The 18,545-nt window shown below is 39.8% G+C and overlaps 1 protein-coding gene across 5 annotated transcripts in view; it reads right to left on the bottom strand.

Moving 5' to 3' along the window:
• Window positions 1-18,545, bottom strand: part of PDGFD (platelet derived growth factor D) — a 138,422-nt gene that overhangs the window by 55,171 nt on the left and 64,706 nt on the right. For 3 of the 5 annotated variants that reach the window (XM_041487343.1, XM_041487345.1, XM_041487346.1), the window contains exon 2: window positions 2,839-3,025. In XM_041487343.1, coding sequence (XP_041343277.1) covers window positions 2,839-3,025 — 187 coding nt within the window. Of the gene's footprint in view, window positions 1-2,838; window positions 3,044-18,545 lie in introns of all 5 variants that reach the window. The other 2 variants (XM_041487342.1, XM_041487344.1) reach the window with 1 other exon arrangement.

Below are 18,545 nucleotides of genomic sequence, written 5' to 3'. Positions count from 1 at the left end.
CTGTTGAGTGATCCTTGCTAGCAATGCACTGCTTCCCACCCCCAAGTCTGTGGGCCAAGCACCCTCCTCCCTGCCCAACTTGTGGGAGTTGAATAGCTCTGTAAATAACAGACCTGCTTTTCTTTTTCTGCTGAGAGCCCATGAGAAAAAAACCACAAGTACTATGTGGTTTGAGAATATCAGCTCTGCTGCTTTTATATTCACCAATGCCAAATTGCACAGAACAGAAAATAACAGACCCACCATGACCACTTAAATCTGCCCAAACTCTGCTGAAATACTCTTTTTTTGAAGCACACCAAGATTTAGCTTCAGACAGAAGTAAACTTGTCTCAATCTCCCTCCACCAACCCAAGCTCCCACTCCCTGGTGGCGATGGATGTGGTACCCAGCAGAGCTCCCAAGGATCCACCCCAGCCCCCTGGGAAGCAGGGAACTGTGAATGCCTACTGCAACACAAGGGGTTGTGGTGTTCGACAGGAGATAACCTTGTAAGCTTTGGTGAAAGCTGTCCTGACTGGCCTCGCCATTTTTGAATGCCAGAAGCCAGACCCAGCAGCAAAACCAGGGAAAACCCAGGGACTTTCAAGGATTATATCTGCTTTCAACAGCAGAGGCTTTGCTGCAATGATCATGGAAGTAGGTGTATTCTCAGTTGCTTCTGTGCATCCAAGGAGCCTCAGAGGCTGGGTAATTTAATTGCTTTTCAGAATCATCTCTTATCAAGTGCCTGTGGAAATGCTAACAGCACTTCTTGAACATTCTGTAAGACCTTGAATATTTCCTCTCCTTCTTCAGAAGCTCTGAAGAAATATAGCTCTGCTAAAATATACCTTTTCATTCCTCAGCCTGAATGAATTTCAATCAGCTCAGACTTAATAGTATGCAAATTACAATAATTAGCATTAACGAAAAATTGAAAGAAAACACTAGGAAGTTTCTGGAGAAAAAATCTTAAGGTCAAAAGCAAATACAAAGGCAAGATAAGGTGCAGAGGTGCTGAATTACTTGTCCAGTAAGCCCAGCCTTCAAGCATATGCTTAGCTCTCGGCATTCATTTCAATTAAAACAGTCCTGGCTGTCTTGCTAAAGCAGCACTGCAGGGATTGTCAGGGACTGAAGCTGCAGAAAGGATCTAGTTTTGGAAAATATATTGAGCATTAGCAAAACATCCAACTGCATACAGTATTTAACAGACTTAAAGCCATCACAATCTGTCTGACCAAAAAATTCCTTGCTCTGGAAGTAATACCACCCAAATAAAGGTATTCCAGAAACTCTAGGGAAAGTTTTACTGCAGAAAAGGATGTGATATTTCTCAAGCACTATGGATGATGGAAGGTCTTTGCTTTTCTCTGCATTCTAAATTAGGTACTCTGGAAAAAGCAAGCAGACTGTCTTCCAAGATGCTCTCCAAGCACATAATGCCAGTAACAGCTTGACTTTCCCTCAGTGTGGCACCACCTTTAATGGCTTTTGACAGAGAATACTTCATCTTTTTTTTTTTTTTTTCCACAGTAAATTAGTCCTCTGTTTCAAAGTTGCAATGCTTTAAGGTCAGCCACAGTTTATCCACTATGTAAATATTAACAGGCTGCTTCTGTGTGCATTAGGATCTGAATCTGGGAAAGCATTTGGGGTACTGGGAGGTTACTGTTGTTACTGACTCTGCTGCTGATCTTGGACCAACATCATCAGAGCAGACCTGCCAAGGAGCAGGGAAGGAGAGCCAATTTTAAGCTGCATTCTTTTATTGCTATATGGAAAACAAACCTGCAGGAATGGTTCTCTCTATCAGCAATGCAGAAACTTTAACAAAGAAAAATAAGGAAAAAAATCCAACCTGTAAAATGCCTGCAGAGATGCCAAGCCCTACAAACACAAATTAATTGACAAAGATAAGATAAGAAGAGGCTGGGTGTGCAGGAACGCTAACAACCAAGTTCTGTGCACAGATAAGGTGTAAGTAACAACATGATCACGCAGAGCTGGAGGCTGGGACTTGAGCATTTCAAGTAGCATCAATCTGCCTTTTGGAGGGCATGGGAATCCTGAGCCTGTTTTCTCCCACAGAAAAGAGAGCTGAATAAAAGAAATATAAATACATGGATTTATACTGTTTTAGTGAATGCTGGCAAGATTCACCTCTGTACTCTACTAATGCAAAACAGTTTATCCACCCAGGTTCATCAGCCAGATCAGCTTAGCTTAAGGTCACTTTTGCTTAAAAGGGGAACCAAAGCAACTGGGATATAATAGGGTAGGCTTTAACAGATTTACAGATACATCAGCATGCATCAGTACACTGACATTTGTGGACCTACATTTGAAAGTTTTAAAAGGAATTGTACCAGTGAAGAGTAAAAATAAAGATAAGCAAGTAATTTGAACATAATTCTATTTTTTCAATACATTTTTATCTGTCCCTCACACCCTAATATAAATGCTTACCTACTCATTCAAACCTTCTAGAGCCCTCCACCTACTAAAAAAGATGTTTCTTGTCTAGCTGAAATGCAACAGAGGTGACAGAGGACAAAATCCTATTAAAGTAGCACCTATGTTGTTAGATAGCTGGATTTGAGCATACAAGTACCTTGTGCTTAAAACGTTATAGAAGGACTAAAACCTGACAAAACTGCTTTGGGTCCAGGACAGCTCAGTTTATTTATGAACTCAAACACCAATTTCAGCTGGGAGAGCCCCTTAAAGGTCTGTCCTCCTTGCAAGGACATCCTAGACCCATCCAGAGATGCCCTGATTTTGCTTTGCAGTCTCATGCCAGTGAGCTCAAAGTGGTCTTAAGAACCCTTTGCAAAACTTTCACATGGCACTCACCTGCAGATCTCATTTTCGGGTTCCTCCAGCCCAAACTGATTATCAAAAGCCAGTTGGATCCTGGTGCTCTCTGGGGAGTGGAGCCGCCACGTCAGCAGGAGGTTCCTGGGGTAGCTGCTGGGGAAGCGAGGACTGTGGATGCAGCCGTTCCCTGCCACGCTGATGGTCTCTTCTTTTCGGTACAAGTCTGTGAGGTGATTGCTCTCTGTTAGTAGTCACAACTTGTAGAAATTAGTATGTTGTTCCAGTTACAGGAAGGCAAAAAACACAACAGTTTATAACACAGCACAATTATTAGCATTTCAAGTCTATAAAATGTTTGGTCTAGGAACAGTAATTATTAAATAGGAAGTACTGCATTTTCTCTTAATTCAATCCCCTATTAAACAGTAAGAACAAGAGAGCTCAAGTATATAAACTCTTTATTTTACAAGAAATGTACAATTATATTTTTACATTTATATTGATTATATAAGTTCATTCTCACCACTTTGGTTTTAAAACAATAAAATAATAAAAGCTTGAGAACAATGAAGTAAGACAGACTGCAATGAAAAAAAATAAATAGTCCTGCTTCCCAAATTTTGTGCTCTGGGGAGCAATGCCCTCTAAGCAAAAGCAGAAATGAAGGGCTGCAGGAAAATGAGTATGGGTGAATTAAAATTTCTTTACTGTGCTTAAGTATTTCCTCCCAGAAACATGTGTAAGGTCATGTTTTGATTTTATTTATAAATATATATAAAATATGTAAAGGTCATTTTTGATTTTATTTATATTGTTTGAACCATTTTCTGCCTATGGTCTGGTTACTCAAACAGCTACTCCATGCTTATACCAATGTAACTGAGGCCAGATCCTATCCCATCAACCATCTTACTCAGTAACTTCAAGACAAATAGCCAAGTCTTTACTTAATTAAAATTCCACAACTTTTGCCTGAGCAAATATTTAATTGTTCCTAAGGTTTACTTTTACCGAGGTAAAACCTCTGCTGCTGTAAATCCATGGCTCCAAGGATTATAGGAACTGTGTCAAGACTCAGATCTCTAAAGTCAAAATGTCTTCTCAGTTGCACCATGCACTTGCACTGCCCAGACATTTCTGATACTGGAATTTGGTTCAGTTTGCATCAAAGAACTGTAAATAACCATTTTTCCGTCCATTGACAACTTTAGTATGGAGAAATTTTGAGGATCAGAAGGCTCCAAGGCAACATTCAGATGACAGCAGGTTTTAGTTCCCAGTCAAGACACGCACTTCTGAGCCTTCCTAGCCCACATGATGTGTGGGGATCTACATGAATTTGGACACTTGTTTTCATGTAAACACCCAAACTCTGGTGTTTTTATCTTAAACTGAACATCACTCCACTTTGCTGAATGCCACGTCAACCTCCAGTTCTACTGCAAGCAACAGAAATAGAAAACTGGTCCCTTCTCCTGAATCTGGCTACTGAGGAAGAACAAAAGGGGGAAAAATATCTCCACCAGGCCACTCCGTGAACACTGGAAATACAAAACCAAAGCAACCAGTCACAGCCATCTGTCACACACACTAATCTAAGTCTTCACTTTTGAAATAAAATCTACTGTGTGACTGAATTTTTCTAAGTTCTTTATATGAAATAAATATACTTGTTTTATAAATGCTCATTGAAACCAGGAATCCAGACAAACAGTACAAACTTCTTGATTAGTACATCTATTTTTCAGGTTGCTTTTCACTGGTTCCTGGCTGTAAATACCTCCCTGCATGCCGCTGTAAACAAAGCACGGTTGTCTAACTATTCATTGTACTCTTCTGACAGCACAGTAATTCTAGCTTCCAAACAACCTGAAACTCAGAAGAAAAAAGTACTATGTTTCTTATAAAACTATCTCCACAGACCTAATTGTGACATCTTTCTAAGATGCTTTCACACTCTGAGCCACCCTTTCTAAGCAAACACAGCCCTGGTTCAAAAAGTGCAGAACTAGTCAGTTTTGTTTCATTCTGCTTTAACCAAACAATTTGCATTGGAAAAGTGCCAATTTGGTGAAAATAAAGACCACCCACCTATTAGTTTTGTTGCTGTTTTCATCAGGGACATCTATGCTGAAGTCTGTTTTGTATTTGCTTTTACTCTAAAAAAAGGGCAAAAAAGACATCTGCGGGGGTTTTTTTCCCCTGATCTGGAATGAAACAAAATGTCCAGCCAACACTACTGAGCTCTTACTGAAATCCTGAGGACCTCTGAACTCTGAAAACACACAGTACACTAAGAGGACACTATTTCACAGGACTTTATCCAAAATATCCAAGAAATGGGATAAAAATAAACCAGATTTGATGATAACAAATTCTAGTGAAAAACAATCATTCCCTAAGTCAGAGCAAAAGTTACTGCAGTATAGCATGGCAAAACTCATCCAGTAGCTGAGAGTCCATTACTCTTCTTTCTCGAACAGCAAACTATGGTCATTTTCCCTCTGTCACCATGCACTTCACTGTGTGGTTCAATCTGGTTCATTATTCTGAGGGAAAGGTTCCCTTTTCCCAGGCAGTCCTAGCACAGGCTTTAGTCTCATGTCGTCAGCTGCTGAAATTAGAGTTCTGGGGACAGTATCTCTGAAATGTGCTCATACACATACCCCCAAACAAAACATCTGTGCAACCACACCAACTGAGAATGAACACTACCTTCTCTCTTGTACATCAAGAAGAGGGTCACAGCTTTTCATTTAAATTAAACTCTGAATCGTGCAGACTACAGCGCTCTGCCTGCAAGGGAGTCACACCTGACCAAGACTAGTGCTGAAATGTCATGGCTGGCACAGCTCTGCAGTATCCAAGCTGTACAGGTACATGAAGCAATAGAGCTGCATGTGTTATGAAGCTTAAAAATCAAAGCACAATAACTTGTTATTTTCATCATGGTAAACGTGGCAATTATAAAGTCATTGTGGAGGAAAGGTTGGAGAGAAGCATGGGGATAAAACTGTCTCTATAGTAAAATAAGGGATATTCAAATACTCCACCCTGAGGAAAAGTTTGATGAGAATGGCCATAAATACTGTTTCTACAGCCACATGGGATGAAATCTAAAGCTATTTGGAGCCTTCACCCGATGCTGGAGCAGACTTTTCAGGAGCTCTGAAACAGCCTGATTCCCTCTCACCCTCCTCACCATGCACTAAATTACAACCTGAAGTGGTGTAGCCAGCACTGTGATCAAACACCACAGAATTTTCTAAGGTGCTTTTCATTAGGATTTCACAGATAGATCACAGTCAGCACAGAGTCGCTCCCAGGAGGTTGGCTCCTCATGAATCATCAAGCATCTGGGAAACAGCTTGAAAAGATGTGAGCAACACTCACACCTTTTGTATCAACAAAGCTATGAGACTAAAATAAGACCTTACCAAGCAGACAAGATACACTGGGGGAACTCATGGAAATCACACATTCACCAAGGGGAAAGTTGGAATAAAAAACATTTAATAAAAGATATAGGCAAAGACAGTGCATCTTTCAAGGCACTGAACTGTCCCATGTTGCAACACAACACAATGCAGCACTACACCGTGTCCTGGATGTCACATTCTAACTGTATTCCATAATGCTTTATGGGAGTAAATAAAACACGACAGTACATAATGCACTGCCTGTCACATTTACTAAAAAGCATATAAAATCATTTCACAATGAATAAAAGCAGGTGCTAAGTCATAAGGCAAAAAGGCCATTTAGACCATACACAGAAGGAGGATATTCTAGATGGCAGAAGCCACAAACACATCCTTGCACTGGGAGAGAAAAACTATCTCATAAGGAAGACGAGTGGGAAGTAATCTGGAAGACATCCTTTTTGGTGAGGCAATTCCCTGTAGAGAGTCTGTGCCAATGGTGAAGCAGCTTGCTCTATATTTTATTTATCTGAACTAATCTCTCCTTTTATTTTTCCCCTAATTTTTTCGCAACCACTAATTTTAAACATAATGGCATACATGATAGTCCAGCTGTCCAGAGGAGCTTCCATTTAAATGCTCAAGGCAACTGCATTTTCCAAAGTGCTTGGCTTCCTCCCCCTGCAAGGAGTGCAGCTGGCTGTCAGAGTGGAAACTGGGATGTACAGTTCAATATTCAGGAAAATGTGCTTGTCTCAAGACAGTCCCCACCATGGGTGCCAGTGCATCCAATGTTTCCTTTTCCCAGTGAGGCCATGCTGCAGGAGCAGCAAGAATCAGAAAAGAGCATTTCATCCTGTGTTTTCTCTGGATGCCTGCACTTCCTTATGAGCTTTAGCAAGATATCAACACTTTGCTTTTAGTGACATGCCTATTACTACAGACAGCAGTCTGCTTGTATCATCATCATTCAACAGACAATGAATTCCTTCACTAAATCAATGGTAATAATAATAAAATCCCAACCAACCTAAAAGGTAATTTCTAACTGATAATAGCTAATAGGACATCTGTTCTGTGATATATCCAGCAAGGAGAGTCTGTAAGTGTCAATTCCTTTAGAAAGAATAAGAATTACGAAAATGACCTTGTCTAAGGACCTAACCAACAATATGGAATACTCAGCTCTACCATTCTAAGGTTTCTGGAATTTCAACACTTCCAACACTTCCTAAGGTGTTGTTTTGTTTGTAAGCTTGCTTCTCTCTTTCTTCCCCTTGGGAAATTTGGCCAACCATCTTTGATACAGCAGCAAAGGCTGAAAAAATACCATACTCTGAATGTATTATTTATAGACAAGAAATACACCCTCTGAAATGCCATGGAGTGCAACCTCATGAGCTCATCCTCTAGCACAGCTGAGGAGAGAGTTTCTGAGAACCATGGTGAAGTTCATTTTATTACTTATGAAAGTATTTGTTATTTCAGGGAAGGACCTTAGGATTTTGCACGTGGGAGTTTTCCAGATATAACTCTCCTCCCCCCATTGCTGTTGTCTTAAAAAAAATTTAAAAATACAGCAGTCAGTGGTTTGCCACCAGTTTTTAAACAAATGAGATAACCTTCAGGGAGAATAATAGCTCTTCAGCTCCTCCAGTTGAAAATTAGCCTGATCTAAATAGCTGAATCCACAGAGAAGCAAAGAACAGTAAAATACTTTTGAACCCAGACCACAAATCAGTTCATCTCAGGGACAGGAATGCCAAGCGAGTTGTATTTATCATAGCCTGTTCACTGGCTTTTTTTTTACTCCCTACCCTCCTGCAATAAGCAGAAACTTTGTTATCCATAAGGTTCTGTGTAAATCAGATGAAAAGATGACAAGAGTTCTTTGTAAAAATAGTGTATGCCATAGCTGATCACAGCTTGTTGGAAGATGTAAAACAGTAAGGTCATTTTCCTTGTTAAAAATAGAGCAGGTTTTGGACTTGTTTTTTTTTTAGTTTTTGTGGGTTTGTTTGTTTAAATGGATATAAACAATAAAATGAATCCTTGACAGTGAACACAATATCACACTTCTGCTCTCTAATGCAAAATATAATCCTGTATGGTAGTACCAGTCCTACACATCCCTGTCCTTTTAACAACAGAGGCCCAACTCAACTAAGTCAGCTCTGCTCCCATCACTATTCACCAGCAGTTCTCTAAGAATGCAAACCAAAGGAGGGAAAGGATTGGGATGGTCAGTGATAAAAGAGGTACAGCACACTTCCAGACAGGCTAAAAGATCCAAATTGTCTCTTACAGAGGCACTAAAATGAGAAACAGCCAATCTGATATAAGGATGTATATGTAGGAATATATTAAGGCAGTGGATACATCCAAAACATCACTTCAAGTTGCTTTCAGCTTTATTCAACTTCAATAACCCCATTTATTTCAAGAACACAACAAACTTATAGTTAAGCTCATACTTAAGGAGTTTGCTGGATCAAGACCCAAAAAAAGAAAACAGCATTTTAACACCACCTAACATGTTACTTACCACCCAGAAAATGAACACTTAAAAAGTGAACCTAAATCCCACAAGAGCTGATGAAAGACTATCAACTTGGTTGGTTTGCCACTGGACTTCAAAGAAGAAGCTCCAGGTACCTGCTCCTTCTCTTATTAACAGGCTTCTTCTTTTTATCAGGAGCATGAAAGACACTCCAAGCAACATCACAGTTCAAATCTAAAGCATGACCTGTTCTGTCACAGAGGTAGTATCAAAAGATGCTCTCTGCATGTTCAGCTCAATTCAGACCTCACATGTAATCAGCTCACTCCAAGTCCCTGAGCTGTGTGCAGATCTTTGCTAGAAAAATATATCCATAGAGGATTTACAAAAGAAATAAAATTGAGCTTTATTTTAAAGAAACAAAATTAGCCAGGGCACAACACCAGTACAGAAGGTATCAGAAGGTATACAGAAGGTACAGATGTACTCCAGACATGTAAAATTCAATTCAGAGCCATCATCCATTTGGTAACAGAAGGATTAGTAGTCTGCTTGTGGTTCTGTGCAGAGCAACCCCTAGTCTTGGTGCCATGCAATCTGTGGTTGAACATGACCTCAGCGAAGACCACTTATGAGAATTTTAAATGACCACTTGATAAGGAAGTCCAGGCACATATTTCAAAGAGACAGTCTGTCTCTATGCTTCTCACTGTAATAAGCATAGTTTTGTTTGCATTTAATAATACTGTTTTTCCTGTGAAATGGTCACCATCATAACTGCATTTTGCATACAGAACTGAAAAAGCAGTCCTGAAATGAAGAACAGGTGGGACTGCATTTTGGTGGGGTGAAAGCTCTCCTGTTACCTGTTGCAGTGGGGGCCTTGCTCAGACTTCCACAGATGAATACTGAGAAAACAATTCCTTAATTACGTTTATAAAGATACTGAACTCAGATCAGTTTGCTTTCAGCAGTGACTTGTATTACTTGTTTTTATATGACTTCTTGATAGAGATTTTCTTCTACACAAAAGAACATCCTATCTGTCTTATAGTAAAGCAAAAGTGTCTTTAGAAAAGTAACATATGTTAGGCCAACATATAAAACACTTGGTTAACTGCTAGCTCTTTCCTGATGGGTGGTAGTGTTGCAATGCACCTCTGTTGGACCCTTAAGCCAACAGCAAGCTGAATGCTGTATATTTATGTATTTCTTTCCCTTGGGATTTTATAATTAAGTATGAAAGAAGGAAATGCATATATCAAGAATGTGTAACTCTAATGATGTGCAGTACGACTAATGCATATATCCTCATGATTGTGAGCATAAAAACACATAAAACCTTGAGAAACCATGAGAAAAAAAATACAGAAGGAAATGGTTCTCCTGGTGCTGCAAAGAGCTTAAGGGAAACATGATAACTGAAGCAGATGTCTGCAGTGAGTGCCAACATCTTTGTAAGAAGGCTGGTACATAAAACTCTGTAGTGCCTTGGACAAGATGGTGCCAATTAGAGACACAATTGCTATTAAGCACAAACACTGGACACTGGCGCATAATGTTTTGCAAAGAAATAGCAAGCTGTGAACTTAGACACTCTGAATTTTCCTGTTTAGGCAGTGGCTTCAAGAAAGTAGACCTTTATGGGAAGCTTCCTTCAAATTCTCCTGAAAATATATTTTCATATATATACAAAAATATATTCCTTTTCCATTTTCTCTTCATTGTTTTTCAGTTTTTCACAACCAAAGACTTTGCCTTGTAAGTCTAGCATAGATCAAGTCTTAGAATTTGTTTCAAAATACTGTTTTAGAAACTGTTTCATTCAAGCACTTCTACGCCTGAACAAGACATGGAATTTTCTTACAGAAAAAAAAGTGCTGATAGAAGGAAAAAGAAAGTCCAATCAAATGGGGAAAATCTTCTCATGTTGAACATATTGTAGCAGATAGATAGGCAATTACAGAGTGGAGGTCACATGCTGGGACATTAGGCAGAAAAAGGAGATCTGTTCCATAAGACAAATCAAGGCAATTTTCTCTGTGATGTGATGTTTCCTTATCCTCCATGTCAGCATTGAAGATCTAAAATCTGTGAAAGGGAGTGAAAGGTCACTTCTTACAATGGAAAGTCTGGCAAAAGTATTCTAACAGACACCCTTTCCTTGGACTGCTTTTGCCTTGGGCATGTTTTTTTGTCTCTTAGAGTCCATATATCTGCACAAAGAAAAGCTTGTGGGGATACTTCAGTCCCTTTAAGGCAGGTACACCTAATACCATAAAGTTACCTAATTTTTTTTTTAAATAAGGCAGATCTCATTGCATTAAAGTATGATTGTTGGTAGTCTGTTCCTTTTTGTACAGTAGCCTAACAGCTAAAAAATGAACTCTATTCTCAAAATCAGGACACAGCTTAATCTCCTCCAAGGAAACAGAAGCCTGTGTTGTAATTCTTCTATTTGCTCAAGAAAATTCAGACCACTTCTGTCTCTTCTCAATGGACTGATAGGTTCTGGACATTGCTTCAAAAATGGCTTGTCCATTTTCCAAGGAATAGATGGAGGTAAAATGCAGGAGAAATTCTTGGCACAAGGACCAGGACCCAAGATTAAGCCAAAAAATTAAAGACCCAGCAGCTTTTCTACTTTCAACTCCAAGGCACTCTGTCATCAGTCTCTGACAGTTCAGACCAGACCAGAGCATACCATAGCCTCCTTTTTGCCCCCATGTCTCAGTTTCCCTCTGCTGAAAACCACAGCACTGATGCAAGGAGAGCAGAAGACATTGAGATCTTTTCCTGGAATGAAGGCAGAACACGAGTAGGGCCACCGGGGCGGCTTTACATCCTTTAGATAAAACCCATGTTGAGAAACAAAATTCCCAGTCTGGAAAGTAATTTAAGTCATGCATACTGAAAGTACTGAGAACTTGAAGTGCGGGGGATCTTTCCTGTAAGTGCTTAGGATTTTCTCTGGAGGTTTGGCATCAGAATGCTGCAGAGCTGTCATGTGGATAGATACTGCAATTCAACAAAGTTTCCAGGCACATAAAATTCTTGGCTGTGGCCTTCTTTTACTGTTATGATCTTGCACCAAAGGATCATCTAGACATTTCCTTAGTCCTTCACCTAGGAACAAAGCTACATGTGGCTGGAGTGCAGGAGAGCTAATTCACTGCCGATATTTAGGGACTAGTGTCTGGGAAGGTGATACTGGTGTGTATCAGCACAGCCCACAAGCTCAAGAGCTGCTGTACCACAGGCAGCAACAATCTCTCATACTGGCACAGACACAACCTGACCACCATAAGCCAAAATCAAAACTGGAAAAAGGACTATCTCCAAACGTTTGATTTATACACCTCAGCTTCCCAAGTCTTTTCTTGAAAAAACAGCTGTTTGGCTCATAACCAAGAAGAAGTTATTGGAAACATTCCTTCTCAGCTGTATTGGGGGGATGTTGATGAAAAAAAGGAAGAGCCTAACTTACTCTTAGGTTTGTTAAGTTAGAGGCACAACAGATCCTATGTGAGCAGATGAAAACATACTGAAACCTGCATGGAGCCAATGATAACCAGGACTTTGCTAAGACTCCACGGGGAGCAGACATTATGTATCTTTATGTTCTGAGCAAGGCTGAGGATACTGCGGGCAAATCAGGATGTAATTAAATAATCCTTCACTTTCATAGACCTTCAATGAACTCTCACTTTTAAATGGAAAGCTGGAGTACCCCATGCAATTGCACTGGAGACAAAGCCAAACTTCAAAAGTCACCCTTTGACCATGGATTCAGTGAAATGTCCGACTAAAAAAATGGAGTGGTTATGATGAAAAATTCAGCCAGCTTTGGCTACAGATCTCACCAGCAGGAACACAATGGGACACATTTCACTCCTCCAACTTTCAGAAGACACATGAGATGACTTAAGGTTGACCAGCAGACACCACCAGCAGCCCCTCACATTAAAGCTTCCAGAGAAACATGGTGAACCAACCAAACCCAGTTTGCCCCCACCCTGCTGAAAGCATAATAGGGAGGAGAAATGTCTGTAGATATCATGGCAGAGGATTTAAGGGAGCCATCTCAGGTTCTGCTTTACACTTCCTGACGTAGATTGCACAGCAAAAAAGGAGAGATGCACACAATGGTGGCATGCATGTGCCAGCACAGCAGGCAGGACTTCGATGCTTGGCTGAGGCATGACCAGAATAGGTCCCTGAGAGCATGTGAAACCCAAGGGATCAACACCAAGCCACCGAGGCTTGCAGCCTGCAGGTGAGAAGGTCTAACCTCCATCTGTTTCAGACTGGGAGGTCAGAGGGGACTATTTTACTCCTGCGTCACTCCAGTTCTGTGCTGATACTGATGTTGCACATCTGGATGAACACCATGTGCTGAGATCCTGACCCTTCAGAGGGCACAGCTGTATGTTGACTATTAAACACAGCTCCGAGCAGCTGTTTGGCCAAGGAGGAGGCAGATAAGAGGCTTATGTAACAGAGATAAAAAGGGTGAGAAAGTCCAGTAAATACAGTACTCGCACATCATTTCATTAACACCCTGTATCAGAGCTATTGAAGGGAAACAGGGACAAACTGCACCATTTCCGGCAAGAACTGTTTTCCACACTAATGCTTGAAATGCATAAGGATACCTTGGCACTCTCTGGACTACCCAAACAAATGGCTTCTACTCAACTGGCTTTGCATATTTTTTTGGCATCTAGAATTACAGTCCCGTAAGACAAAAAGAACCATCTCTACTTATAACAGCAATGGAATATACAATGTCAGAAAAATGTTTTCATTCATGTGTTTGACACAAGAAAGAAAAAAAAATTAATATTGGAAAAACAAATATGAAAGTTGGATTAATGACAAATTTGGTGTGTCATAATTGTATTTTTCTGATTTATATTTATTGGCAAGAATTCCAGAGACCACCTTTTTTATTTGAACTTCCAACTTGTTTCATTTATTCGTCCTTAGTCTTTTCTACGGAAGTCATGGAAGAACAGTCCATCAAAGGATGAAATTTTACATCTTTCTTGATTTATCGACTTCAGAAGTCCTACTTTACAGCAGACACTCTAGATTACATAGCAGCAACCATTTTTGGATTCCCTAGGGTGAAATGTTCTGGGTCTTTTTATAGTTTAGACTGTAAATAAGAAAATAACACAAGTATGACCTTAAATAACATCTAGTATAAACTATAATTAAGTAACTGACAACTTTGGTAAATGACAGCTTCATTGCATGTTACTAAAATCAGCTGTGAGCAGTTTAAGTACTCTACAAAGCACTACTGTCCTATCATTTGCTGGCCTATGTACTGATTTACTTTATTTAAAGTAGTTCATTTTTTGCATTTTCATGACACTCCCCATCTCACAACAGCTCCATCTTTCTCAGACCTTCAGTTCTCATTTGCTACTAAAAAAAAAGTTCCCACCTGGTAAACCTGATGAGCTGTTAAGGACACTGATACACTCCATGATTAGCCATTTCTCCTCTGTGCTCATAGGTGCAAGGACCAGTGAGATGCTGGACTTGGCTACAGCGGTAGGGTAGGGGAGCAGACACCAGCTAAGAGAGGCTCCAAGAGCACTGGTGGAATCACAGCAAGACATTTCATGCCACTTGCTTCCCACACAGCAGACTTGCCGACCCAGTCTTTGCCCTTTCATTGCCCAAAATGAGGGGCAGCGTGTCAGAGCCATCGTTCTCACTGCGCTCCCCAAGGGCATCACGGGCCATGGACAGGATGGAGTATGCAATGGCACAGGCTGCCCACATCCAGGCACTTCTCTCAGCTACAGGTTTGTAGGAATTTTTGAAGCCCACACTGGCATATGCAAACACTACCATGATTTGTGCAGCACATATTTGCCAAGGAGAAGGCAATCCTCCCTTTCTCTCCCCCTCCCTGCCCAGGAGCAGCAAGGGTCAGTCCTTGCATGCACTGGCAGAAGGTGGCGGCATTCCCCAAAAAGCTTCCAGAAACCCTAAAAGCCCAGCAGAACCCCAGGCTCTCACCAGCTGAGGGTTTGTCTGCTACACAGCTGCAAGGTAAAGGCTGAGAGTCTTCCTTGATTCATTCACTTTAATTAAGGGACTGGTGGTCCCCCACCTACCAGTTCAAGTCTAGCCACATACACATTTACTTGGTTATTTCATACATAAAGCTTTAAATTAAATGCCTTTCTTTTTTCTTCCTACTTTTTAATGGATGCAGAGAATCATTCTGTCAAGAACAAAACAAATGCCCCACTAAACCCATCTCAATGGACAATTTGTTTCTCCAATGCAGCCTTCAAGTAATAAAGAAAGAATAAACATAACATTCTCCTAAGAAATAAAATGAAAACACTCTAAAAAAACCCCTTGCTTGTCGGAGGCATACTAAGATGTTAATGAACTCAGCTCAGACATTTACAGAAGAAGCTCTCACCAAATGCATTTTCACAGAGCAGTGAGACAGCCTGGAACCAGACCACCTGCTTGCGTAAATCAGCAGCATCCCTACAGTGATCACAGCTATTTACACCAGCTGAGGATCTGACCAGAGCAGCAGGTGAAAAGAGGAAGAGAAAACTTTAATCTGAGCAGGCCCAGCAGCAATAAGTGCCCAGTGCTGTGATACGCTGAACTCATGAGAAATTGAACTAAATTGGCTCATAGGGAAAATTCAAGGTGTGTCTGACATATTAAACAGAGTTGAAGAACTTATGCATGTTTTTTTATATTTGCAGGTAGAGTTGGGGAAGATTCCTAATTATATCAACATGGACTGAGTTATTTAATTCAAAGGAAAACATTTGCATTTATTTTTACACAAATATTAATACATTGTTATTTATTTTGTCATTTCCAAATTCTCTACATAAACATAAGATTTGAATTCAGAAAAGAATTTGTGATTTTCATTCCCTCTTTTCACACTTTTAGTGCTGTTAGAATTTGCTGGGATCAGCAAATCAGGCACCTTTGAAAGTCTCAGCCACATGCTCTGGGGACTCCCATGTGATTCAAGAGAATGTCAGCTCCTCAGCCAGTGCAAACCAGTTTTGCTCATGTGACCCAAATGGAGCTTTCACCCAGGCAATTGTTCCTGTCATGGTTTTTTCCTTTCCTGGTCACACCTTTTGAACAAAATGGCCACTACTGCACAGAGATGAAACACAGATTTTGAAGTAAGAATTTGAAATTGAAATACAGAGTTTACCATTTGCAAAAACACTCAGATGCTATACCATTTGTGGATGTTTAAAAACTAATGTAATGTCTGTTACGGATGTAAACACATAGATATTTTCAGGGCCTTATTTCAAAATTCACCTAAAATCTTTTCAATACCAGATTCCTGTATATGATACTTGACTTTAGGGAGTTTTTGCCTCCCTTTCTTTAATCATATGAAATATTTCCATACGGCTATAAAAAGACTGCTTTTAAAAAGCAGGTCCTGAAAGAAATGCTAACTAGTCATTAAAAGCCTAGGAATCAATTATATATGTGCTGAGTTCTTCACATTCTCCAAATACATGCTGCTGTTTTGTCAAGATGCAGAATTATCAGTCTTTATGTACTATAACAATTAATTAAGAAATCCAAGAGCTGAAGGAGATAGCTCAAAAAAAATTTTGGAGGAGGTGGTTTCAAAAAAGTCCACTGGCAACGCCATTTTAAAAAAAGAAATATTAACAGAAATAAAAAACCAAACCTCAAGCCAACTACAGGTTTGAAAAAGATAAACAATGAAAAGAAAAATTTTAAAAAGCAGGGATTTCTTTTTTTAAATGAAAATGAATAGAAGGGATGTAGGGATTAACTTCTCCTCCAAATAGACAAGAGCTCATAAACTGCACCAACTGTTGGAGAGAAAAAGGTTTGCAGAGAATGGTTTTTTACCTGAACACAACACATGGCCGATTATGGGGAAGCCAGAAGACTGTATCTTCTCTCAGAAATTAAGGAGCAGGACACAAAGACTGTCAAGGCATCTGATGCTACCATAAATATCTAAGGTTAGTGGGAGAACATGAAAGAAAGTATTACTCTCTAAATTAAACAGTGGCAGGTAAGAGAAGGGAGTTTTCTTGGCTTCTGGAAAAGATATGAGAATGTTAGAGCTATAAATTATTAGCATCACGATAGCAGCAGAAATATTGTTAATACACAGGTACTTCCTGCAGACTAACACCAAGGCTCTGTTATGGCAGGTGTTGACAAACAGAATGGGAAAAAGACTGTAGTCCTAGGAGGCCTTGTGTTGAAGAGATTTCACCAAAGCAATCTAAATTACCTTGGGATTCAGACAAAATTTGCAATTCAGGGAGACTGGACACTGGATTACTTTATAAGGAGAAACCAATACATTTGTCATTACTCATATTATTTGTACTCCGAATTGTGTCTAGATCCAAAAATACCACTTGGGCATCACATTTGTTCTACAATTCTGGCAAAATTGTGTTTCTTAACCTCACTGTAAAATTGCCACCTCTCTTCTTAGGTATCTGTGAGCATCACACCTTCTGCAAGTCTTTACACTTCCTGCCCCAGCCCACATCCAGGAGATCTCAAAGACAGACTGACTGGACATAAATTACCCCGATTCTGTGTTTGTAAGAGATCATAGTTATTTTCTGGCAGATCACAGAAGCTTTTCATCAGGCATGCCATGGAGCACACATACTGTGACAGAAGTCAAAATGTTGATAGTTTGAATTTCTGTGCATGCAGAATTATACATTCACAGCCCTTTTTTAAGAATCTGCATACACAGCTAAGACATTTCTGCATGCATGCCTCTGGTGATTTTTCCTCCCCCTAGATGAGTACATCTATGATTAAATTATAATAGTTTTCTACATAGCATTCTTAATGTTTAGACAGATTGATAGAAGAATATATTTTACTCCCATTACTTGAAAAATCTCTCTTACTGAAAGTAAACAGTGATTAAAGAAACCATAAACATTGCTTCATTCAGAATTAAAGCCACTTCAGCTACTTCTTTCGTAGAAACTACAGAGAGAAGCGAGGCAGACATGATGCTGTTACTCCACGGAATCTGCTCACAGCACAAATAATTTTTAAGTGTCATAATATTTTAATAGGAAGAAATGCAATTATCAGAATAGGTCTGGATCTCAGTATGTTTTACTATCCCACTTACTTCCATTGCCAGGAATAAGAGAAACCAAGCAGACAGAAACTGAAAAACTCCAACCACAATTAAGTAGCAATTAGTTATTAAAGGGTCCCTTGTTATAATATCCTTTATTCTAGATTCTGATTATTGCAGAAGATGCCCAGTAGCTTAACCACATTTTGAACAAAAAAGAGAGATCTGGAGAGAAAAAGCCCCATTTTCTTGCCAAGCAGAATTAGGGGAGGATAGTATTAGTGGATGTTCATGTAGACTCTTTCTTACGACGTGATCTTGTTCTTCTTGAAACTGTGCTAGTTTCATCAGTAACAGGACTGGGCTCTAATTTTTCATTCATGATGGATTTAGTTTCTGTGCTTCTTTTCTTCTCATCCCTGCTTCATAGCTGGGAAAGATGTAAACCACATAAACAGATGGGATTTTGCTACACTAGTTAACATGTTGATCAATCACATCATCTGCTGTGTGAGCCTTCCTTCTCCTCCCTCCCCTCCTTTTTGCAATCACACAAAAAAAACCCAGCAGACTGCTTGTATATCATTGGTCAGGATGACAGGCAACACATTTCTCAATCTGCTTCCCCCTTTGAACATAGTAAGGTCTACAGAAGGTTTTCACACCTAACTAAACCACAGTTACACAA

This window comes from Pyrgilauda ruficollis, unplaced genomic scaffold, assembly GCF_017590135.1.
Source record: "Pyrgilauda ruficollis isolate IOZ18807 unplaced genomic scaffold, ASM1759013v1 scaffold8, whole genome shotgun sequence".
Taxonomy (NCBI): domain Eukaryota; kingdom Metazoa; phylum Chordata; class Aves; order Passeriformes; family Passeridae; genus Pyrgilauda; species Pyrgilauda ruficollis.
This window is presented reverse-complemented; position numbering and strand designations above follow the sequence as displayed.